Source organism: Opisthocomus hoazin, chromosome 2 (assembly GCF_030867145.1).
Source record: "Opisthocomus hoazin isolate bOpiHoa1 chromosome 2, bOpiHoa1.hap1, whole genome shotgun sequence".
Taxonomy (NCBI): Eukaryota; Metazoa; Chordata; class Aves; order Opisthocomiformes; family Opisthocomidae; genus Opisthocomus; species Opisthocomus hoazin.
In genome coordinates this window covers 19,061,698-19,088,279 of record NC_134415.1, presented here as the reverse complement: position 1 = coordinate 19,088,279, position 26,582 = coordinate 19,061,698, and the positions used below count along the sequence as shown (strand labels likewise).

Genomic DNA, 26,582 nt, shown 5'->3' with positions numbered 1-26,582 from the left:
TTTGTATTTCTTGACCTACTAAGTCAAGAAATGCCAAACATTTCTTACAATAATGAGCTTCATTCCACTTGTTTACTTTCAGGGCATTCCAATTTCAATCAGTGGGCTACTCAATGCGGTTAAAAGTGCTAGACGTTTGAAGCTAGTTTGTGAATAATCTGTAGTGCATTCTTCATTGTTTTTTTTCCTCACTTAAATTAGAGAAGTGTCATCAGGGATTTTTTTTATTATTGTTATTCGTTTCATGGAATGAAAAAGCCATCTGTCAAATAGGCTTTCCTCATAACCACTACAATGTCACATTGTCATTCACTGTTTAGAACAAAATTGAAAACAAATGCTCTTGACTTTCTTTGTGAATACTAAATTATAATACAACACAATTTATCAGTCCTGTGAATAAAGCTACAGCTGTCTGGAATTCTTGCTTCAGAATTCTGTGTTAAATAGTAAACATTTACATTACTATGTCATATTTTTGATTTTATTATTTTACTCTCATGAATGTTAAACATACATGAATTCTGCTGCTCTGATTTTGATTGTTTAAAAGGCACAGCATAAAAAATTCAGCTAGACTACATAAGTGGTTCAGAACATAGTTCATAAAATGCTTCCAAAATCTGAATTGCTTACTTTGGATCTTACCATGTACTTCCTCAGCTGCAAAGGACTGATCTCTAAATATTTCTTTGACCTGGATAATTAGTCTCTTGTTTAGGGGGGAAAAAAAAGGAACACTTTGGACTATTTATAAAAAGTATAGAAAATAACATCATACTTCCCAAATACAAGGAAATTGTACTCTTACAGGCTTCTGTATTATGCTTTAGAATAGAATTAAATGGCGTTCAAATTAATTTTTTTTTTTTGTGAGAAGCATGCAAAAAGTAAAAGGGAGAGTCCTTTTTGTTTGAATCATTTGGGATTTTTTTTTTTTATTATAAATGAGCTCACTAGCAATTTACAATTTGTGCCCAGAAAGTCAGGATTTCAAATTAGGGTGCTGTGTTCCAGAGCACCCACGCTTCCAGAGCCTTTGCCAGTTGGAATTCTCTAGGAACAGGACCAGAAGTACTGGCTTAGCACTTTAATTTATTAATAACTTTACCTTATTTCTTGCAGATACATATGTTATTACAGATGCTTCTATTTTTTACTTCAACAGTCATACGTTGTTCATCTCACTCAAGTCCTGGATTTCTCATTACTTCTTTCTGTCTTTACTTTTTCTGTTTCAGTGTTGTGACATCTGTATGCCATCACGGTATTAACAATATTGCACTGTTGTACAATATAGAGCTTTAACAGTTACTCATACTTAAGCTGTTGAACAAATGGTTTCATTTACAAAGCAGAGCAAATGTTCTTATTTGCTGATGTCAGTGTTCAGTTTCAGCTGCAAGGTGGAAGAAGTAGAAGCGTATTACCTTGCCTTATGTCAGCACAGCTTTGCAGACGGTGGGTTTGTGTAGAAGTTAGCAGGTTGACTGACATAAGCTGTATAGGCAATAGTCAAGAGAAAAGCAGCTACCTTCACTATAAGTTAGTCTTATAATGTCTCTCATCATCCCTTTCTCTAGAGGGCATTTTTTCTCTTGCATGTTCTAAAATCTTTAATGACAGCACAGGAAGTTCAGATTCCTAATGCAGGTACCCAAGGGGGATGCTGAAAGCATAAATACTTCTTTGATCTTGCTATTTTGTTGCAAGGTCACTGACCTGAGAAGTAGAAGAAAAATCTTATATAACTTAAATTGATCACCTTTTACATTGAAACTATTGAGAGATTATTTAAAATTCCTTTCAAAAATTAATAAGTTTGGTATACCATGGCGGGGGGGGGGGGGAGACCAAGTACTATGTCCTGTTTTCTAATGTTCTAATGTTTTTTGATGTCAGTCATCAATGATGCCGCATGGTTTCAAGAAAGTTAGTGGGATGTAGTATAACTCCTACTACAAGGTGTATGGAGAAAAGATAACGCAGCTGAATTTGATTATTTAGTTATTTGAAAAAAATCTTGGAGCCAATTTCCAATTTACAGGACAAGGAGTAGTGGTTTTAGTCTAAATCTATCCTCTCTTAGTTTGAGTATAAGGAAGAAGTGGTGAAACACTGGCACAGGTTGCCAAGAGTGCTGGCAGATGCCTCATCCCTGAAAACATTCAAGGTCAGGTTAGACAGGGCTCTGAGCAACCTGATGTAGCTGAAGATGTCCCTGCTCACTGCAGGGGGGTTGGGCTAGGTGACCCTTAAAGGTCCCTTCCAACTCAAAGCATTTCATGGTTCCAAATATGTATGTTCAAAAGTGTCTGATCATAGCAGCTTTTTGAATCTCACTGAAATATGTTGAATGCTTGGTCTTCCAAGTTGCTTCTGAAAGTAACACTAAATACCTGTTTCCATCTTTTGGCATTTTAAATACTTTTTGAAAACCTTTTTCTTCTGAGCTTTTACATCTAATTAATAGCCTGTAAGTGACACTTTACACAATTTTTTCAAAACTACTTCTCTCTTCTATACTGTGGGAATGTCTCAGTGTTCATCCGTATGAGTCCTTTTGACTTCCTTGAGTAGTTTTTATGCTTGTCCTATCTTCTTTCTTTTTATTTGGAGTTATTGCTACTTTCTCCTTAGAGATATTTTCCAAATTTTGGTAAACTGAAGCTTAGTTTTCTCTTGCTACTTTTAGATATACTCTAGTGATTAGAATATGAACACTGTTATGGCCACAAGTATTAGCTGGCAGTGAGTAGTATTATAAAGTGCTGTTAAAGAAGGAAATAATCTGCTCTGCAAGTTACTTGACATGTTTCTTCTCTGCAAAAACTTTGCCTGTGTGGTATTAGTATAGGCATTTTTTTCCCTGTATAAGCCAGTCTTGATCTTTTTATAATCCATGCCAAAGCTCCTTGTGACTTACTGATACAAAGATTTAGATCTGCATGCCTTTAATCATTGGAAAGAATGACTTTAACTGTGTAGCAAAAATGGCTTTGCCCATATGTCTAATAAAAAAAAAGTGGATTATATCTGTAATAGGAAGTGTGTGCTTCTCTACCATGCAGTGCAAGTGTTTAATGGTAATCATTCATCTGTGCATATGATATTGTTTGTTCAATTGCTTTACAAAATGAGAGGCCCTATTTTCAAATTTTTTACCCTCAAATAACTGAACTTGACACAACCGAAAACAAAAATCCAGGTGTTCCATGCAGTCTCTGGATGCCAGCCTATTGGCTATGTAAATAGGCAGCATACCAATCCTAATTGTTGCCTATTGCATTAACAAAATGCACATGGTATTCAAAAATCTGTTTCTGCTCATTATCAATAAGGAAGAGTGTGCCTTAGCTCTATTATCAGTTATTTAATAAGCGCTTGGCCCCTGCTGAAAATATTATATATTTAGGAATAGAAAGTTAGGAAAGATGATTTGGTCTAGCAAACATGTTCATATTAGATCAATAAATATCAGCCAACATTCAATATTTATGAAAGTCAATTTACCTCCATACATGTAAATCATTGGCCATATTGCTGTGTTCATTATTTTTGTCTGTTTTTTTACATTTCTAAATATGAGAACTTAAAATTTTTGCTATGTCTGTGGCTCTCTGGTTTTGGTTTTTTTTCGGGTTTCTTTGTTTCGTGAGATATTATGACTTCCTCTTCAGGAACATTACTGTATTCATAACATTATTCAAATCTTTCTTACAAGCTTTCTTTTCACCATTTAAGAGAATTGCTATCTATGCAGGTTTAAGAGAAGATTGGAAATTTAAAGGTCATAATATTTGCTTGTGAAAGTATCACGGGATTACCGTCATTATACTGACTGAAAGGCCCAAAGTTTTCCAAACTTCAATATATAATAGAAAGGTCCAAAGTAATCTTTAAGAGCTTTAAATTACAGCAGCAGTAAAATTTTGAAAATCTGAAGAATAATTTAGGTTTGTAGTACTTTGCTTTCAGCTTATTCCAAATGGTATTTCTGAGGCTTTCCAACTCTATCTCAGGTTTTTAAGGAGTTTAAGTTAACATCTTGCAGGATCAGTCCCAATATATATAATGTCTTTGGATTAAAAATTCTGGACTTGTGCATGATTTCTAGAGTATCTCCATAGTTCACATAATCTAACATTCTGCAAATCTCTTGGATAACTTGATATAATTCTCTATTTCATGTGTGCACAAACTGGGGTACGAACAAGGAACTGAAACATCCGTGGATTTAAAAAAATCAGTATTAGAGTTTACACTTTTTTATTTTCATTCAATTTTCTGTTGCCTGGCTAAATGAAACAGTCTGATCATTTCTGGACTATTTTTTGTCTTTAAAAAATATGAAAACAAGAAGCTGAAAATACTAGAAAATTGCCCCCAAACTGTTTGGCTTTATTTTTAAACAAGTAATTTGAGAGGAGGGCTGCAATAAAATAAAGTTTTGCATATTTTATCAAAGTTCATGCAGACCTACTTCTGTTTTACTTTACCTCATCAAGAATATTGTGTTTGGGTGCTGGTTTTTTTCCTCGCAATTATTTTGTAGTGGTTAACTAGAGGAATGCCTGACAGAAGTGCCAGTTGAGTTTCCATCTATCTGACTGACTGCGCCATTGGGAATGACTCCTGAGAGGGAAGTGATGCCTCAGAATCTAGCCTTTAGTTTCAGAAGATAGCCTTAAAAAAAAAAAAAAGCTAAATTTCTGCTACTTGCAGCAAATAATTTAGTTTTGCCCATTATTCTGTTTCTTTAAACACAGTTGGTAGTATAATTCAATACCGTTATTTACAGACTGGCTTAGAATGCATTTTCAGTTTACAGGATGAAACTGAACCTCACAGTGAATTTGTAGCATGCAACTTAATTATTATTGCTCGACTTCCTTGTACATACATAAGTAAACACTTCAGTACGAAGTGTATTATGTTTAGACTTTTTTCGTTTGTTGCAATCAGTAGCAGAAAGGGTATCTTTATTGTCCTGTAATAGACTTTTTCAGTTTTTAGAGCCCTGTATGGAAACTTAAAGTGAAATAAATGTAAAATTCTTCCAGACTGTAGAAGCAGAAGACACTTGGGGCCTTATTGCTTCTCCGTCCCTGCTCCAAGACTGCACCAAGTCAATGCAGCCTATTCCAGGGCTACGTTAATGAAACTATTTATATAAATAAGTACTGAGGGAATTGTACAAAGGCTTAGGTATCTAGTTCCACTGTTTACTTACCTTAATTATTATTATTTCACCCAGGACTTAACCCACTTTTGTTATATTAGAGGTTAAGCAGTTATTTCTGAATACAGAATACAGCATTGTCCTCTATATATGTCAATTACGTGTTAGGCAATTGCTGTCATGTTCACCACCCATCAGTAATGTGTTATAGCTTTTCTTAGGGCAAGCTCATAGGCGTTGTCTGTGCTTTATCTTCTTTGGCATGCCATTAGCAACAATGTCTGGAAATACATTCCCTTTTCTCTCCTGTCTTCCACAGCATTATCGATAAAATGTGCTGCTTGGAATCTCCATGGTTTTCCTAGACTGATGCATACTTGAAGCTAACTTACGTGGTTAGCTCTTATTAAATATAACAGCAACTCTGCTTCAGCTATCGTGCATTTTTAGATAAACAGCCTCATGTGGAGAAGCGGAGCTATTTTTTTAATAACATAGACATTGTTATAAAACTTAAAAATAAGTTTCAAAATTAATATATAAAGAAAAAAATTCACGTGGAGAATGTTACCTTTAGGAAAGCTATTGCAAAGGTCTGGGTAAGCAAACTTCCTTAACTGAAGCAACCTCTTCAATTACCTCAAATGTTTCAGTAGCTTCTTTGTTTGCAGCCTATTTTTCATAAACTTGGATTTCAGTTTTGCTTGTCACAGAGTTCACAGCTGACGCACAAAATTGATTGTTCTTTAAGTGAACTTAATTTTGATACATAATATACAGTGTCAGTGATCAGAGGTTAAAAGGCAAGCTCTGTCAGAAATGAATCATGGCACATAAAGCAAGGTCAAAATGAGTCTTTCCAAATCTATGTTTTGAGACCATGCATCCTGCGTGCTATTGAGAGCTCTAAACTTTAAAAACATACTCTCAGTTGGCTAGGAGTGTTTTTCTGATGCATTTCAGCTGTGTAATGTGCATTCCGGTTCGCGCAAACATATGACTGATTCAGAAGTGGATTTTTTCTTAAAAGATGGAAGTCTGTTATTTAATGAATGAGTAAAACTGAAGGAGCACAGTGCTCATCTAACCTTTCTGGAGTAAGGCTATCAGAGAAATGACATGGAATCAAAAGTAATGTGGATAGAAAGCTTTGTGATTTATGTGTGGTCTAAACGGTAAGCAGGCAGAATTCCTGAAGGGTGGAAAGTAACAGAAAAGAATTAAAGGTAACAACGTAAAAGTTGTCTGTGAGCTGCAGTACAGTGTGTGTTTACACTATTTGCAAAAAAAACCTCTAAAGAGAGAAATTCTAGACCAAGAATTCAGGACTGATTCACAGTCACTAACCAGAGAGTACTGCTGGTTTAACACATTTCCATCACAGCTGTTTATGACTGCTTCTCTGTAAGTTTTCTTCCCAGCATCAGCATAAGGACAGACTTGTGCTTGACACAGCTTGTGTTTTGATGCAGAGTCTAGAATCATGATTCAAACTCACCAGGATCAGCAATGTAATACTTTTCTTTTTGTGCCATGGTAATATGTATAAGACCACTATCAAAATGAATTTTATATTCATCTCATAAATGATGTGATACTGTTGCCTTGGCATTGATTTAGAAAATGACGTTTTGTGTATGTGGGATTTTTTACTCATGGTTTCTGTTTTTCTCTTTTTTCTGGTGAGCAGTGAGAAAGATAACCCCGTTCTTTGTTTGCTGCTGTTTTTCACAGAAAGTGGGTGTTTGTTTGGTACTTTCATATTCTTCCTCCTTCGGGGAATTTCTGTTGGGAAAATTATTCTTCCTGATACAGCAGGGTTCTGGCAATAGGCTGCAGCACAACCTGGCTCTTATTAGTGTAAGTTAGGCCTGCTGTTCTAGGGCAGAACCTTGCGGTCCTAAAAGGAAGAATGGAAACATATGAAAAATCCCCTTTTTTAGGCTTCATCTACTGCAATAACATTAAATAACATTAAATAATAATATTTAATGGTCTATAGCTTCCTTCACCTGACAACATACAAGAGGAAAGAAAAAAAAAGGGAACCATTTTGGATCTCCAGAAGTTAGAAAACACGTCTTCATCTGACACTGTTTTTAAATATTCTTTTCTGTCATGAAATTAGCTGTGATTATCCATGCTCCAGATTTGATTAGCACAAATTCTGCATGGAATCACTATGGAGAGCCTTAGTAAACTAAAACTAATGAAGAATGCAGCAGCTGACTTGCTAATGTTATTAACTACAACAAATAAAAGACTATTAGTTTAATATTTGTTTCTACACAGAAATAGAGATTTTAGCATTTCTAAAATATACTTTTAGGACTTTTTTATGTTAGTTTAGTACTTTCAGTGCAAGTATCTTGTGGCTAGGTACTTCTATTTCAGATTAATGTAGCCTTTTCTAATGTAACCAGTATAACAAAAACATCTCAAATTTAAATCACTTAAATTGACCATCTCACATTACAAGAGTATCAAATTCTGAAATAAAGATATGTATTGCGTATTTCCACTGAAGCAATTAAGCGTGACTTGTAAGCAGTTGAGTAATTTTCAATTCTGTATTTGTAGCTAATCCTCTAATTAGGTTTCCATTGAATTTCAGTTAATTAAATGGTTTCTATCATTACTTTTTCCGATCAAGCTAAGCGCACTTTGACTTTCTAAGCTAAGCAGTGAGAAGACTGGGGGATAAGTGTTTTTTATAAAGGTGTCTCCAGTATGAAATAGAGTTCCTGGTGTTGATCTTCATCCAATAGTATAGAGACCATCTCTTTATTCGGGTTTCTGCTCCATTGAGTGAGAGGTATCTGTTACTAGGCTTTTTGTTGTTATTTCTTTGCTAGGTCTTTGGGTCGATTAGTTTTAGTTGAGGGATTGTTCTTTTTGCTACTGATGGATGTCTTACAAAGGGCTTGTAATAAGCTTGTTTTGTAAGTTGATAATGAAGAAATAGAATATCAAACAGGAACTTATTTCTGTTGCAGCTTATCTCTCACATGAGAACAAAAAAGTCCAGCACTGCTGTAGTGCTAGTCTTCATAAAGTCAAGAAAGAAAAAAAAAAATTAATACTACATGCAGCAGCATTCATAAATACTATGGAAGGATGGTTTTGTAGGTTTCTTGGTTGATTTACTTCTTTCTGCTTGATCCTATCTGTTTTTCATTGTAAGCTTTAGCAAAAGTGTGTTGGGCTTTTTTCTCCCCTCTGGTTTATGAGTGACCTTGGCACACTCGGCCATGTTGTAGAACATACATGAACTTCTTTGGTTTTTCTAAATTATACTCCCCTTGACTTTTGGCAATGGGTGTAGTGGGGAAATTAACGTTCAGCCTGGGTTGTTTGGGGAGAAGAAAAACTCAGTCACAAACTTAGAAATTTTTCAAATATATTATGTATTCTGTGCCAAGCATGCTCTTTTGTTTTGCAACTTCATTTTAAAAACTCCCTTCTTTGGGCAGCTTTACTTCCTCATTTCTGTTTTGAGAGGGCATGCAAATATTCACCATTATATTTGACATAATATCAGAGGCTGGTCATCAGTAAATGTAAGGACTGATTGCTCAGGTCTTTTTGAAAAGAAGCTGTAGTTAGCAACTTTTCCAGGAAATAGAACGTACTGACCTTGTAAGAGAGGTCTAGAACTACAGTCTCAGGGCTGAGCCACAACTGACCAAAAATACTGTTTCCTATGCTTTTTTAGTTATTCTACTAAGACTGAGGTGAAAAAAGTCCTGAAGAAAAAGGACGTTGTTATTTTACCTCATTATTTCATATTACCTTTGCTCTACCACATATGCGTGTGTCTGAGTAGGCAACTAAATCAAGATTTGCCAGGGAGATTTCTTGTTCTCTGTGGGTTTCTTGTTCCTCTTGATCAATGCCCAACTTTGTTCAGTGCTAGGCTATTTTATGTGTTTTTCTGGTTTGATTCTTGCTGACATATATTCTTAAAACAGTCTTTGGTTGGAGGAAAACTAATATGCATTCATATGGTAGAAAATTAAGGATCAGAGATTACAGAATCACAGTGTCAGAGAATGGTAGGGGTTGGAAGGGACCTCTGTGGGTCATCTAGTCCAACCCCCCTGCCGAAGCAGGGTCACCTGATAGGTGACTATCTCAGAATATATTATTATTGCTAAAGAGAAAGGTGTTATCCATCTCTTGAGGGTAACTGAATGAAAATCAAAAGCCGTTTTGGCTGTCCTTTGCTTACAAAAAAGGGTTTTCTCACTCTGCGTCTTTTAAAAGGTGAATAACTATAGCCTATACATGATGTTTTGACTAGAAAGAATGTGTTGGAGTTGTAACTGTAGATGCCCTCTATAAATTTCTTAAATCTTTTACAGCCCTGTTTTATATAATTCTGTGCTGTAGTTTTCTTATATTCTATGTATTTAATTTTATTTTTAAAGATATTTATAGAGGTAAATATAATAAACTGTTTGAGTCATGAATATGAGAAGGAAAAGGATATTCATCTTGTAGAAATATGTTGTGCTTTGTTTCCAATTCACCTAGCAAGCAGGTCTAACTTGTCTACTATATGTTAGGAAAAAGTACAGTCAGTATTCCTTTTTTTCCTCTTATTGTCTGTCTTTTTTTTTCCATCCTCCTATGATTCTTTATTGTCTCCTTGATTTATACAGTGAACATCTCTGGAAATGAATTGGAAGTAGCCTTGGGTTTTTTCATTTGTAAAACTGCAAATCTTGTCACTGTATAAATTCATAGGAAAATGTTTCAACTGTGTTCACAGTCCTTGAGCTGATAAATCACTTGGGAAAAAATAAAAAACACAGTTCAGTTCATTAAGATCTATTCATTAAGAAGAGAAACTTCAAGCTGCATCTGTATGAGATAGTTTATTTTTTACTTTTGTTTAATACTTTGATATACTGCAAAACCAGAATGTCCAGTGTTGTCAGACTCTGTCTATTTTAGAAAGAGTTCTGGTAATTTTTACATGGAAAACTATAAAAATATGAGGGATGCAGTGATTACTTTTGCTGGTATTCATGCAGATTTTCATTGTTGCTTTTCTTTTTTTTTCTTTTTGCCCATGGCGTTTAGATTAAGTTGGTGTGTTCTTGTTCTAATTCTTAAAGGAGAAATTTAAAAAAATTATCTAAAAATTCACTGAAGATTCTACTGTTTCCTAGAATTGGCAAAGAGGCTGAATTGGTTTCTAACTTCTGATTCACATTCTGCTTTCTATGTTTCACCTTCCAGCAGGGATTGTTACTACAGTATACTAATGTGAGGAATCTCAGTAAGAGAAGTCTGCAAAAGCAGGGCAATATCCCAACCACCTGCTTTAGGGTCAGCTTTAGACACTATCATATTATAATGCCTAAAATTTTGGTATGTGGCTACAGCAAAGTGATTCAGATAATCAAATGGCAACAAGATCCCCATTCGTGTAACTGGAAAGGATGAATGATAAATGTCACTATTAAGTGACATTCAGAAGGCTTGCATATTAAGTGAGGAGCTGGACAAAACTAGTCCAAAGAAACACTAGGCACAGAGATGGGTCTGAACTCCTGACCTTCTCTAGCAGTTGGGCACTTGATGCAGGTACCTTAGATACCTTGGCTCACTCAGATTCAGAACCTAGGTTCATCTTCTGAGAATAATAGCCTGAATTAATGTTTAAAATCATAGAATTATGCTTTACAGGGCATATGGCTGTCATTCTTGCCCACCATTTGCATACTAAGTTAATGGTAATAGTATTTGTCAGGAACCAGGAAGCCTTGAATCTAAAACATGTTGATGGAGTTCAGATATGCACTTGCTATTTTCCAGAAATGTACCTTAGTAAGTGGGCTAAGGGCTAGTTTTGGTTTAGAAATCTTCTGCCCTTTTTCTTGAGGATGATCTACCTGCATCTTGGAATGCAAGACCTAGAGACCTTGTGAGAACATGCAAGAGAAAAAGTGACTCTATAGCTGTGACATACCAGAGCCATGGTATATTATGCCTGTGTAGGTTTCCAGTCTGAGTATTTTAATTTGATTTTGAAAAAGCAAGAGGATTCTCCTGTGTGCTAGATTTTCTTATGAAGACTGATTTACTAAAATCAGAATTGCTCCTCCCTGAAAAAATGTCAGATGTTTGTCAAATAAGAACAAATTGCAAGAGAATGAAATACTTCATTACATTTCATTAATCGGAGGAAGAGTGGTAGGTCTTTGAGAAATCTATAAATATCTGTATCGGAAGATAGGTTGCTTTGCTTAGTGATTGGAGCAGGTAATTTTATGTATGAAAGCTGCTGACTCTTGTAATAGAAAATGAAGCAGATTTCTGTTTTGCACAAATAATCATACATATTAAAAAATCCTATGCCCAAAGCCTGTAAAAATCTAGTCTACTGAGACGGCTGGCTTTAGATCTTTGCAGTTATGAGACGGTAGGAGAATAGAAAGTTTTAAAACAAGAAAAAGAAAATATTACTTCTTAGATACTTTCAGTTCTATAACTATTCCTTAGCATGTTCTGATATGGACTTGTAGAATCTCCAGTATCAAATCCAGATTTTAGGATCAGGAACAGAAGTACACTGCAATTGCATGGACCTTGAAGGAAAATAGCCTACTCATATCAGTCAACTTGGTAAATCTTGTATTGTGTTCGACACATTACTTTACAAAGTTGTCTGCTTTTTTTTTTTTTTTTTTTTTTCCCTCCTTAAAAGCACTATGTATTTTCAGGTTGGATGAGTTAATTGAAACATTTCTTGAAGATAATGATCCTGATAGCACTCTGGATGTTGGTGCTGACATGCGCAAGATCAAGTATTGCTTCGTTCATGTGAAGGTATTTCTTTCAAACACAGATTGAAGTGCAGCTGGCACTGAAAATATTTTGAATATATTCACAGTTCAAAAGTGCCAAAAGAAATGCAATACAGTTGAGACACTGGAAAAGGGTAAAACAATTGAACTGTGAAGTGCATGGAGGAGTAATAGAAATTTTGAAATGTAGTTGGAAAAATTCAGCAGCATTTTGTGGAAACCCCAGCAAGGATCTCAGCATGCAGTAAATTACAACAGACCACTCTAAGTTATTTGAATCAACACAGAGAAGTTGGGAGAGAGTATTTTGGGATATAGTTCTCCAATATAATAATGTATACATTTGTGATCTTAATTTATTGTCTTTAAATAATTAGATTTTAGATATATTGCTAACACTGAAATCTCTGATACTAGAGAACGCTGGAACATATGTGTAGAAAGAGTAAAGTAAATTGCACACTTGGTAGTGAAGATGAACAAATACAACATGTCCCGTACTTATGCATATAACTTAACAGTCAACTGGTGGCATGATTTTGTTCTGTCAAGAGTCTAGCAAGGCCTTATGTTTTCTACCATAACTGGACAGTCTCAGAGTAGAGTAAGTACATAGCTGGAGGTAAAGTTAAGCTCTTTTTATTTCTCCCAATAGCAATTAATGAAGCATTCAAAGACTTCTGATAAAAAACTGTTCTTGCAACACAGCTCTGAAGAAAAAGACACTAACAAAGAAGCAGGAGAAGAAGAACTGAAAAAACTGAAAGACCTTCTGCAACAAAGAGACAATGAAATCAGTATCCTTTGTAAGGAAAGAAAAATAATATTTGGCTTTGAGCTGATCTGGCTTGATGGTTTTTGTGTGAGATGGGCATTAGCTGTATAGAAGAGAATTCTCTCTACTGACACACCTGTGTTAAAGCAATTACTCAGTTCCCAGCTTTTATGTGGCAGGACTCTTGCTTTGCACCTGCTTCTATTTCAGTTGTGACCCAAACCAAAATCCTGGATCCAAGCACCACTTAACTTTAGAACGGTCCAGCCAAGATCCGAATACTGTGGATCAGGCCACGCCTACAGCACTCTTCTCAAGCAAATTAAACCATATTTTTAGAATAGGAAACTCTGATCTGTATAAAGACCAATTTATTATGTTACAAAGAATAGAATTTCCTGTAGATGTTATTTTTAGCCAAATGAAGTGCTACTATGGGGACTATTGGGCTCTTTGCCTTTAGAATAAGTATAAAAATTGTACTCTTTACATGTGACTTTAAAATTTAAATTAAAGCTAAAGCTTCTTGCATATAAAAATACTGAACTGTTCAGACATGCTTTGTCCATTTCACCACCTCGCAGGGGACACGTGAGTAGCTGCGCTGTTGCACAGTGGCTGGGAGTTGTCTTTAGCAGGTTGACAGAAATATGGGCAGACCCCAGCATCACTGTGTCCCTAACTTTCTAGCTGCTTGGTGGAGAGATTGACATTGGTGAGAATGGCATTCTACAACAGGGTGTAGCACGTGCTACCAGTCTAAAATGAGGTGGCAGGAAACCTCCTCTGTTTCTGCTCTGTCACAGAAGAGAAGGTGTTCATTTTCCAAGGTGCACGTTCAATAAATTCATCTATAACATTGACTTCTAATTACTTTCAAAAAATTCTTCAATTTTCATGTCAATTTTAAGTTCAGGATTCCCAGAAACTTTTCTTCCTGAAAGTCTTTATTTCTTCAGTATGACATTGGTGGTGTGACCCCAGCTGGAGTCCTGTGTCCAGCTCTGGAGCCCTCAGCACAGGAAAGACATGGACCTGTTGGAGCGGGTGCAGAGGAGGGCCACAAAAATGATCAGAGGGATGGAATACCTCTCCTGTGAGGAAAGGCTGACAAAGTCGGGGCTGTTCAGCCCAGAGAAGAGGAGGCTCTGGGGAAACTTTATAGCAGTCTTTCAGTATCTGAAGGGGCCTACAAGAAAGCCAGAGAGGGACTTTTTACAAGGGCATGTAGTGATAGGACAAGGGGTAATGGCCTCAAGCTGAAAGAGGGTAGGTTTATATTAGTAGCAGAAATAAATTTTTTACTGTGAGGGTGGTGAAGCACTGAATCACAGAATCACAGAATAGTAGGGGTTGGAAGGGACCTCTGTGGGTCATCTAGTCCAACCCTCCTGCCGAAGCAGGGTCACCTACAGCAGGCTGCACAGGACCTTGTCCAGGCGGGTCTTCAATATCTCCAGAGAAGGAGACTCCACAACCTCCCTGGGCAGCCTGTTCCAGTGCTCCATCACCCTCAAAGGGAAGAAGTTCTTCCTCATGTTCAGACGGAACTTCCTGTGCCTCAGTTTGTGCCCATTGCCCCTTGTCCTGTCACTGGGCACCACTGAAAAGAGCTTGGCCCCCACTGGAACATGTTGCCCAGAGAACCTGTGGATGCCCCTTCCCTGGCAGTGTTCAAGGCCAGGCTGAATGGGGCTTTGAGCAACCTGGTCTAGTGGAAGGTGTCTCTGCCCGTGGCAGGGGAGTTGGAACTAGAAGATCTATAATGTCCCTTCCAAACCAAACCATTCTATGATAATGAAAAAAAGCAAAACTTCTGCCAGATGCACTTGTGCTCAATAGATATATACAGCTTTATTTGCTGAAGTACAAGGAAGAAACTTGTGTAAATCCATGTTAGAGTTATGTAGGAACAATATAAACATGAAGAGTTTGAACACTAAAGCATTTTACTGAGTGCAGCCACTAAGTGACTGTACATCATCAGTAGAAAATTAATAAAATGTCTAATGTGATGAAGTGGTGGGAAGTATGGAAGCTGTTTAGTCAATAAACTATGAGGTACTTCTTGCCGATGGTAGCCAGGAGCTATCATAACAACTGAATTATAAAGTGTTTTGTTATTACTACCTAGTCCAGTTAATATTCCCCAAAGACTGCTTAGATTTTCTGCTCTTCATTTAGAAGATTAATTAGGATTAAAATGCATAGCATATAAAAAAATACTTCACAGGGACTCCTCTGGTTTTGGCTGAATGCACACAGAATTTTCATTGTGAGCCCCCTGTAAGCTGTTAGGCAAAATGTATTTATACAAAATATACTTCCAGTAAATATATAGTGTTATTGGAAGAAATTTCCTTAAGACTTGTTCTGCATTTTAGTAAGGCTACCTGCAAGTTAAGGAGTTTTTTCTTTTGTTTGGAAATTTTGTTTATTACAGAATTTAAAAAATAAAAAAGAGAGTGTCACACAATGGCAATAAGATACTAGAGTTTTCATTCCTGTTTGTCTGTAAATGCTTTTATCAGGCATTGATTGAATGGGATCAACAGTTGTGGTCAATCTGTGAGTTTGTTACTGTTCATTAAAAATGAGTCTGCTGTTTGGAAAAACTAAGATGGATAAATATAATTACAAAGAACGTGCCCAACTCCAAATTAACATTCACATATTAAGCTTCCGTAATATGAGTTGTTCCATTTAAAAAAAACCCGAACCTTAGGGATAAACAAAGGTGATTGTTGTTTTATAAAAAAGAGGTACTTAAAGATTTCCTTAATTCGTCTCGCAGATATTCTGGTAAATATGCTAAAAAAGGAAAAAAAGAAAACACAAGATGCTCTTTTCCAGCTTAATGCTGCCTCTGCTGGTTCTACAGTCTTGGAGCAATCTGTTTCTACACACTTGGAAGAAAGTCAGAGCCCATCTAGCTGTCTGAAAGAGGCAGAAGATGTCAGCTCTTCAGTTCACAGACTGCCTTTTCTTTCCAGACAAACAGGTTAGTGTGATTAATTATGTAAGCGGTTTTGGGATTATTACAATATGATTTACAGCATATCATTCAAATGTGTACCAGAACAGGAAAGTTTTATTTTCAACATCAGCTGTATTGTGCTAATTCTGTACCTGCAATTGCAGGGATTTAAATTTATAGCCCCCTCAAGGTGCTGATGGCTTTTACAAACTGAAGTGAATACTCTGTTGAACCAGAGTATAAATTCAGTTGCAAGCCCTTGAATCTTTGAGTGAATTCTCAAAAAAGGACTTTTTTTGAGTGTAAATCATTAAAAAATACTAGGTAATAGTATTTTTTTTCCCTGGGAGATTTGAAAATACTGACTTAACAAAAAAGAAATCTAAACTGGAACTGCAGGTACTGAAAGAATTTTTGTGCAGGCATTATTAGTTTCATAGTATCCTTAAACACGAATAACCACGAATTTTTTTGTCGTTTCTTTAATCTTCCAGCCTAGGAAAGAAAAGTTGTATTTAAATAAAATAAAATTTCATTGTTTATGCTTCTAGCTCTGGTATCAGATCATAAACCTAAAACTTTTTGTGGGCATCTTTAAGTTAGTGGCATTTTATTATATTATACCCTTTAGATATCTGGGCTTTATTTAGCTTTTTTAATAAATCATGGTGTTTATTTCTATGTTAAAAAAAATTGAATATGATTAAGTGAGCTGAGACCTTAGTTCCAGAAATGACAAATAGCTCTGTTTTTTTGCGTGCGAGTAGCTTTAGTGAAACAGTACGTTTCTCAAGCAAGACTTTAGTAAGTGTGAACAAAGTAACAATTCTTATGTTGATGTATTTAAAAAAATATATATTTTAATTATTTCTCAAGTGTTTTAATAATTCAGTTTGCAAACAATTTAGAGTTGAATTCATAAATAATGCATTTATTTAGGATAGCTGACACACTCGACACCATTTTACCATTGTCGTGCCTTCATCAGCAGATGAGTACTATCTGTCCATAGATAACTGCTAAAAGGTTTTTATCTTTTATAATAATACCAGTGTATTGTTATTCATGCTTTATTCTAATTAAGAAGTTTGTTTTGTAAAATTTAATAGGTGAGCATATAAAATACTCTTCACTGACAAAAGAATTATTTGGGACAGATTGTTGGCACAGGGAATCTGTCACAATGATGAAGTATTGTCTTTGGTTAATCAATAAGTAAATGTAACTGATTCCCATCCTCTTTGAACAATGAGTTTTACATGGACATCTGTCTGGGATGAGAAGGTGTTATGTTTTGAGAGGAGACTTCCTTTATATGATTGTATTGCACGCTATATGATTTTCTCATTCTGAAAGTATCTGGAAAACTACTCCCTTCTTTCCAGTCCTCTCTTCAGTCAGTTTTGGGTCAGCTTCTGATATTATGTGTCTTTCCTTGTGAACATGAAAACGACGTCCTCAATAGCCAAAATGCTAAGAGTGAATATGAAAGTCCTCCCTTACCTTCACTTATAATTAATTTCTTTTTCAAATTTTCAGTCATATTACTTGAGGACTGCAGATAAATAAAATTTATTTTTTGACTATTTTAGGTGGCCCTATGTGTTTGCATTCTTTTAGAGTGGCCTGGCATTCTGCTACAAGTCTAGCCCAGTAATATTGGTGACATTTGGATTTATGGTACTTCTGTATTTATAGCTTTTATAATACTAATGCCTTAAAACATTATTTCTTAAAACACTTGTGCATTTTATTCAGGGAATACTTAGAATGGCAGACATAAAAAGGTAGTAAAAAAAACACTATTAATAGTACAACACGTACAGCCTTGACTTAAGTATGCCTTAAGCCCAACCTCAGGAGACCAACTGTCTTTGCAAGAATATAACTGAGTGTCCAGGCTCTTTTGTGCCTTTGAGTCTCTGAAAATGACAGTATTTTCTCCCTAATATACAAATAACTTTATTTTTCACTTTCTTTTTAGTTCTTAACGTTCTGAAAATAACAAGCTTCATTAATTATCTTCATAGTTTAATTAACATCTATATTAATAATCTTGTAGACTGGAGATTATGTATTTTTTAAATCAATTTGTAGGGTTTTCACAGTTTGATTCTCTGTGGCACATGTTTGAGAAAAAGTCACTATATAACACTTGTAAACAGATGCAGACAGTTCATCAGAAAATGTTGAAAAAGGTCTCACTATTTATAAATAGAATACGTAAAGTCATCATATCAGATATAAAGTTTTGCTACAGGAGAAGAATTTTAATGAAACTTATATAATTTTTAGATGCTTTAGAGCTTTTCTGTAGTCTTTAAAATTACATTTGAGATTTTAAAATCATATATGAAATACCAGAATGGATAATGACCAAAAATTATGAAAAATAAAAAGAGTATTCAAGAACATGCAGTAATAGTTGGAATAGGGCTGGAGGGCTCAAGAAAAAAAAAGAGAAAAAGTTCTGAGAGTTAAAGTCAGTAAAAAGAAAGCCAGTACTAAGACAAGCAGTGTATGCCATGATGAAAAAAAAAAAATCGAACTATAAATTACAGATCAATATAACATGAAGAAAAAGATTGAGTAGAATAGAATATCTGACTGAATAGAAAGAATATCCATATGAAGCATTCCAGTTTCTTTGCAGGCAAGTTACTGTTTTGAGATCCTTAGCTGCTAAGTACCATAAAACCTGAAGTGGTTTGCTATGTTGTTGTAAAGCAAAGATACATTGGTACATTCCTTGGCAGTCAGAACCTCTTAGCTCTGTCTGCTAATGGCTAGGATATAGCTCTCTTTCTATTGGACTCAGGCCTGGGCACACGTGTATGCTTCAGACTTTATTAATCCCATTTGTTCTATCTAAGAATGTAGAAAGATGTCTTGAAAGAAGACCATTTAGTCAAAGACTTAGTGGTCAGCTTACATAGCAAAATAAGTTATTCACAAATACGTAATTTTAATACTCTAATATCCACCAAATACATATTCTGACTTAAGATTTTCCTTTTAACCTTCAAACTTCTATATGGATTTGTAAAGCTTTTGCATCATGGTAAGTTTTTGACAGCTACAGGCCTACTACAATGATGAAATTGTCAACTGACTGGGGAGGCTTGTGAAATAATGGGAAAGAAGTTTGATAGGCACTATTACAAAAATATGAAATGCTCTTCTCAAGAGTTATGAATTACCCTAGACCTCATCAGGAGTCATAACTATTTCTAATATTGTCTTGCATTCTTCAACCAATATGGCTATTAAAGAAATTCCAGAAAATTTTATTGTTAACCCCAGAAGTTATAAATACTAAGTCATGCACCTTAAAAGATGAGATTCAGTTTTTTAATCACTGGATTCCAGAAGAGTGAGTTTTAGAAGATATGGGGGTACAAGCAATATTTACTGTTAATATTTTGGAAAACATTTTCTTCTGCATACTTGTGAAAGAACCAGAACTACATCTAAGACTGGAATGCTGAAAAAATTAGAAACTGAAATCTCAAGAGTTCTAGTTATCCTGGTTTCTGCAAAGGAAATATCCCTTCTTAAGCTCTGCAGTTTTTTGAACGTGTGACTCAGGAAGAGAATTAAGAAGTCATTAACATAATCAGACTATCAAAAGGGACAATGAGATCCTGCAGAACAGGCCATTGATAAAGCTGAGTAGTCAGGAATTAAGCATAAAATACTGCTTTAAGGAAAATACTAAAGACTGTCAAGAGAATATTAAAACTTTGTCTTCATCTTTTATACCAGTCCAGTGTTAAAAAAATTAAGATGAATCCTACAGAAGTTTATATAATGTATTTTTACGGTGGGTGCCTTGCATGTTCTTTAGAGTTATTGAGCCACTGCCATGCTGCCACTTACTTACCATACAGGATACTAGCCTAGACTTATCTTGCATCTGTTCCCTTAAGGCAATGCCTATGTATGTTTGTTCTTCATTTACCTCCTAAAACAAAAGAGAGGTTGAGAGTTTGTTTGGTGATTCCTTCCTTATACCTCTTCCTGTTTCTGTGTGGAATACTCTTCCATATTGCTTCTTTCCATTCCAAATTACTCAGCTGCTGAGGAAATCCCTTTGCCTTCTACTTTTCCTATTTATCGTAGAATCATCACAGAAGCATAGAATGGTTTGGTTTGGAAGGGACCTTATACATCACCTAGTTCCAATCCCCCTGCCATGGGCAGGGCCACCTTCCACTAGACCAGGTTGCTCAAAGCCCCATCCCACCTGGCCTTGAACGCTACCAGGGAAGGGGCATCCACAGGTTGTCTGGGCAACATGTTCCAGTGCCTCACCACCTCACAGTAAAGAATTTATTTCTGCTACTAATATAAACCTACCCTCTTTCAGCTTGAGGCCATTACCCCTTGTCCTATCACTACATGCCCTTGTAAAAAGTCCCTCTCTGGCTTTCTTGTAGGCCCCTTCAGATACTGAAAGACTGCTATAAAGTCTCCCCAGAGCCTTCTCTTCTCTGGGCTGAACAGCCCCGACTTTGTCAGCCTTTCCTCACAAGAGAGGTATTCCATCCCTCTGATCATTTTTGTGGCCCTCCTCTGCACCCGCTCCAACAGGTCCATGTCTTTCCTGTGCTGAGGGCTCCAGAGCTGGACACAGGACTCCAGCTGGGGTCTCACCAGAGCAGAGTGGAGTGGCAGAATCACCTCCCTCAACCTGCTGGCCACCCTTCTTTTGATGCAGCCCAGGATACGGTTGGCCTTCTGGGCTGCAAGCGCACACTGCCAGGTCATGTTGAGCTTCTTGTCAACCAGCACCCCCCAAGTCCTTCTCCTCAGGGCTGCTCCGAATCCGTTCTCCACCCAGCCTGTATTTTTGCTTGGGATTTCCCTGACCCATGTGCAGGACCTTGCACTTGGCTTTGTTGTACTTCACAAGGTTCTCACAGGCCCACCTCTCAAGCCTATCCAGGTCCCTCCAGGTGGCATCCCTTCTGTCCAAAGTGTTGACTGCACCACACGGCTTGGTGTCATTTGCAAACTTGCTGAGGGTGCACTTAATCCCACTGTCCGTGTCACCAACAAAGATGTTAAACAGCACTGGTCCCAGTACTGAGCCCTCATGCTCCTTCTCCTTTTATAGGAAGTATTTGTTTGATTTGGCGTCATAATAGTAATAAATAAATTGAATTATGTACTCATAACACAAATCTTTTGATAACCTCAGAAATCTGTTAGCAAAAAGTAGCTATATTTTATCAACAAACGACTAGTATAATTACGTCTTTTAAGTAGTGCCACTTATTCTTTAGTCTTTAAATAAGAATCTCAGAAGCATTAGCAAATCCTCAGCTTCAGAACTATGCTCTTTCTTTTTTTGAACATTTGCGTGTGTATGTACACATGAGTTTTCTTTGAACATGAAGTAGGAACCAGCATGTCAGCTTGAATGACTGGGTTGTCGAGCTGTATCTCCTGCACTCTGCATAGGCAAAGACTGAGATTTCAGAAGAAATTTGGATGGTGACCTGACTTTGAATTCTGTGCTGACATTTTGTCAAACAGAAGCAAAGTGGAAGTGAGGCATCATTCTCTCCTGAGCACAGAACCTCATTTTTCACATATTGCAAATCTACAAATAATATTCATAATTATAAAGTGATCCCTTCCTTTGAAAATCCATCTGAACTGTACGTACTTGTCTTCTTGTCTATAGGCATTAAGGATTTGCTAAAGATGTGTGAAAGAGCTTGGGCCTCAGCCAGGGTAGAACCTCCCAAGTAGAGTATTTAGTGTAGTATTAAAGCTATTCTTCGTCATTTAAACACTTTCCATGTATCATTTGTGAAGATTTCAATGTACAGCATGTAGGCTATGCATATGTTAACTATTTTAACCGTTTAGTTAGTTTGCAAGCTTTCTTGTTTTTAGTTCTGTTGTCTCAGCTCTACCATCAGCCTGTTTTAATGCAATATAAAGTGGTATTTCTAGTGTCTCTAATGGCTCTAATCACATCTCTAATGTGTTTTCCATTGTCTTATCTCATTTCCTTATCCTGAAAACAATTGAAACAGGAAAACAGCAGCAAGTAAGGAGAAAAATATTGTTTAGTGAAATAGTTGCCGGAGACTCTAGCTAATATTTGATTTCTTAAAAGAAAAATTATTTAACTTAGAATCTCTCATTTATTTTGCAGTTGAGAAGTTCCGTATCTTTAACATTTATTTGCCCTGACTCAGATCTTTACCGTTCTGTGGCAGAATATAGAATAATTTTAATTCTGTTACTTTCATGCTACATTTGCTGCTGCTTTTGCTTCATAAAATCTCCAGATTTACTTATTTGTTACCCAGCCCATCAGAAAAAGTAATTTATGCTGCTAAATTTATGCATAATAGGCTAATGATAATAGTACTGGCAGCCTTGTCAACTTACTGGCAAAGTTTATTTCTCTGTATAAATAAACATATATTGTTTATAGAACTGCTATCTCTGTATGGTGAAACTTATTTTTACCATTTTTTCCCATATGATCTAGGGCTATTTCTGTGGAAAGATACAGGTAATCATGTTTCTATTCTATCCCACCAGGCACTGATTTAAGTGGGAGAAATGTAGCCATACTGTTTCATTGCTGAGCTTCAGGTAATAACCTGTGTTAAAAGGAAAATTATCTTGAGCTCACCACAGTAGTAAAACGACTCCTTGACCCAATTTCTCCTATAACAGGCTGACTTGGAAGGTAAATGAGTGCCTTCTACAACTGTACATATCTATACAGGCATGCCTGTGTGATTCTATTTTTATTCCATGCTTCATCGAATGTGTATACTTTTCCAGAAGAAACTGAGTGATTATGATACATCTTCAAAGGCTTGACATACTGTATTATTTACCTTCCTGGACATCATATCTTTTCCTCACCTCCTGTATGCCTGAAACTCTAAATAGCATTCTTTAATGGTAATAACTACAAACACACAGAGAAACAAAGTCTCACACCCCAGATTTGATTTACAAGTAGGTCTTTGGGCACCATTGTATCATATTTCCAAACTACTAATAAACACTAAGTTGTAAAGAGGGGATTTAATGTTAAATTGTATTTTTTTTAACACGTATGTCTTTAACCGTTTAAGTATCAGGGCTTATATTCAAAATAATGCTGTCAGTAAAATATTGTCAGGCACAGTTGGAAGACAAAGGTTTGGTATCAGTGGAAAACCTAATAAGAACGACTGAAATTGGACGTGCAGATTGTTGCCCTGTTTTTTGTTGTTTCTCTCGGTATATATTACAGAGGTGTCTTCCTTGATGATTAGAGCAGAGGAATACACAAGTGCAGTGTCCTACAAATGCCCTAAGTTTCCTGATGAGATTGGGTTGCATAGCACTAAATTCTTCAGCTAAAAGTTATACCAGTTTACATGCTGAGAGATTTGTTTTTGTGGATCCCAAAACACTTTGTTTAGGAGGGAGTGGTAGGTAGGCTGCCTGGAAGCAGTGGAGGGCTGCCTGCTGCTGACATTTTGGCAAGCCCGTTCCCATCACTGAGGGGCTTTTACAGATTGCAGAAGAGAGTGAGCTTAGAGGGAACAGACCAGAACTTTTTATCCGAGTCCAAGTGTTATACCATGAAAGAGGAGAACTTACTTTTCATTACCCATCTTAATCACAGAACACTGTAATTTATAAATCCGTAACTACATGAGTAAGAGTGAGCAGAACACTCTAACATACTCAGTAGCTGCTATTTATTGCATCATAATATCTCTCATAAATCTGAAACAGACATCTCTGGCTATGAATTTAATTTATGTTTCAGATGAGCATTCCATAAAATGCAAGGAGAAGTTATTGGCATAATAAACTGAGCTTTACAAATGCTTCAATGATTTTAATACAATAATTTGGTTCATCATAAAGTCTCTATTGCAGCTTTAGTTTTATTCATAATTCATATGTGGTAGAGATATTGTATGTGAAGTCCAGATTCAGATGTAGAACTACATATAATCTTTCTTAGGAGATGGTGGCAATTATTAGAAATTAGTCATTTCAGGATAAATCAAAGTATGAATGAACCTGGCAAAAGAAGAAGAAATCAGACTTCATCATACATTTCACAGGCATCATAAACATTTTGTTGTATTTTACTTTTATCATATCACTTCTTCTATACAGATAAGTCTTGTTTTGAAATAGGTCTCAGACTGCTGCATGCCTCTAGCATAATTTTTTCAGTGTGAGAGATGTATGATACCATTTATCCTCCTGATGGATTTGGTTTTCTCCTGAAATCTAAACAGTTTCGTTACCAGAAAACAATGTGAATATTGTGACGTTATAAGAACACAATAAATCTTAGTAATAGCTTAAAATAGTTGTATATGCAGATGGGCTTGAGAGGGTTTATTTTGCACTCACAAATTATTTTATTAGGGTCATGTTTTGACCATTTTTAGCTGTTTCCTTTATCTTTCACTGAGAAATTGTGAGGTTTTTTGAGAGTTTGGTGAAGATCTTACCTGTTATGTATCCCATTCAGAGTTTAAGATCACTTTTTGCTAGACCCTATGCAAGCAGGTACGAAAAAGAGCATTCCTACTAAAGAACTGACTTTAAAATGAAAGGTAAGAGATGGTTTCTATAAACAGATGGTGATTATGAATAGTGGGAAAGTAGTGATGACAACATACCAACTACTCAATTCTGAAAGCTAAATATTTTCTTCTTGTATTAAGACTTCTCAAAATATTTATCTTGTCTATGTTATATATTTATGTAATAATTTGGGGAAAAAGCTTCATTCTATTGTTAGAAAACCCACAGAAAGTTCCCTAATGGAAAGGATAGGCTGAGGTTTTCCATCAGAATCTTTTCTAAGTCCTTCAGTTCAGAAAAAGACAGGTCACAACCCTCCCAAAAAACTAAGTGCTTAGCAAACCTGTAAGTTTCTTGGAGTCTTTTCTGTGTCCGGTAGTGCTTTGGGATATCTGGGAACAGGCTCTTGGTGCTGTGCTCATGACAGATCTTCTGTCAACAAACAGATGTACCCATTTTATTGCTATTTGATCAGCAAAAGAGCTCACTGGTGCATTTAGGGCATTGCTCGGACTTACTGTTGATCTTTCTCATTAGTCAGAAAAGTGTGTACTACATTTTCTGTTACAGGTCCAGGAAAAAGTATATATTCTGTTTGCTCTCCAACTGAACTTTTACCAGCTCTTAGTAAGATGTGGTGAATATTTCATTGCTACTGTTAAACTTTCATAACTAATATTTAAATTAAGATGTGTTGTTTTGCTAATTCCTTAAGCATCAAATATTTTCTATAATGTAGAGTGATTATTTGCTACAATAAAATTTTCAATATTGCCAAGTTTAAGGAGCAAGCAGGAAGTATCAGACTTCACTGCTTAAGATTTAGGTATTTTAAATTGCCTTCAAAATAAATTCAGCAAACGTTAACAGTCAGCACATGCTTTTGAACAATTTTATGAGTCTTTACTTCTGATAAGTTTAACAAAGTTATTTTCTGGTATTTCAGGTCACCAGATAAAACATGTACTGCTAAGGCTGTAATTTATATCATAAGTATGAACGCATGTCTATCTTCAGGCATATGTTTTGTAACATGTGATTGTGGGAAATTTTGAATTTGTAAGTGCTTTTATACATTTTGGTCTGTCTGTCTTAAAGATCACAGTTTTATTTTACTTTTTAATCTCATGAAGTGAACAAAAAGTAAAAATAAAAATTCAAAGTAGTGTCTAGAACAGAATTACTCTCTATAAAAGTACATTGACTGCAATAAATACCAAGAAGACTAACTCTTGAATTTACAGGACACTTGACTAACTTCTGGGGTATGTTTTTTTAGTTTATTTGGGTCTTTTTTCAAAATCTATTCTTCTATCTGTGCTGCTTCCAAAAGCTTTACTTTGTTGGAATTGACAGTGAGTTCACTGTGAGTTTTGCTTGAGTGAGGACTTTGAACTGAACTCACTGAGATTAGTTAACAGTAAAAAACAAATGCATTAAGAAATTTGAGGCTCTGTAGAAACATCTATGTAAGCAACAACAGACAACTATTCTTTGTTACAATGAAATATAAATACATGTTGTAAGATTTAAAGTTAAGTGAGCTCTTGCAATTGGTATGCCATGATAAAGCCCTGTGTGTTAGGATTTTTGTCATCTTAACTAAGTGTTTATAAATATGAACACAGAGTTATTTTTAGGAGATGAAGTCCAGATTTTGCTTTTTGGAGCTGGATCTCCATTTGCAACATCAAAGGCAGATTTTATAAGTTGTAAGGGTTCAAGGAGAATGGGGAGTGGTTCATTACAGTACTTTAATTTTTCAGAGATGCTGAAACTTAATTTTCTTATGTATTGAAAATGCTGTTATGTAAACCCACGTACTGCTTGTATGACCATCAACAGCTTTTTCTTTCTCCACATTTATTTAGTTTTACAAAAGATATCTGGTTTTTCCGAGATGCCCATCGCGTCTTTCTTTCCACTTCTCAGCTGGGAATCTCTTCTGATGTGAAACTTAAGCTTGGAAGCTCGTTAAAGATGTTTTTGGCAGTTTTTACTGACTTCATCTTGAGTCTGTTTAGATGGGGATATTTTCCAGTATTTTTATGCTCGTTTACTGTTCTCTTACCCGGATTAGTCTGCTGAAATGTAACCTAGTGTTCCCTGGAAGTTCTCTACTATTTCAAATCTTGTCTTCCTAATTCATTAGCCATATTTTGGCTGTCTAAAAATGCTACTGGATCCTTCACACTAACTCCTTAAAAATGTTTTTGGTTTTTGTGACTGAAGCTCTTCAACTCCTAATAT

The 26,582-nt window shown here is 35.9% G+C and overlaps 1 protein-coding gene across 1 annotated transcript in view; it reads left to right on the top strand.

Moving 5' to 3' along the window:
* Nucleotides 1-26,582, top strand: part of KIF6 (kinesin family member 6) — a 169,176-nt gene that overhangs the window by 60,680 nt on the left and 81,914 nt on the right. Inside the window, exons 11-13 of the mRNA XM_075445778.1 lie at nt 11,917-12,022; nt 12,656-12,797; nt 15,570-15,776. Coding sequence (XP_075301893.1) covers nt 11,917-12,022; nt 12,656-12,797; nt 15,570-15,776 — 455 coding nt within the window. The remainder of the gene's footprint in view (nt 1-11,916; nt 12,023-12,655; nt 12,798-15,569; nt 15,777-26,582) is intronic.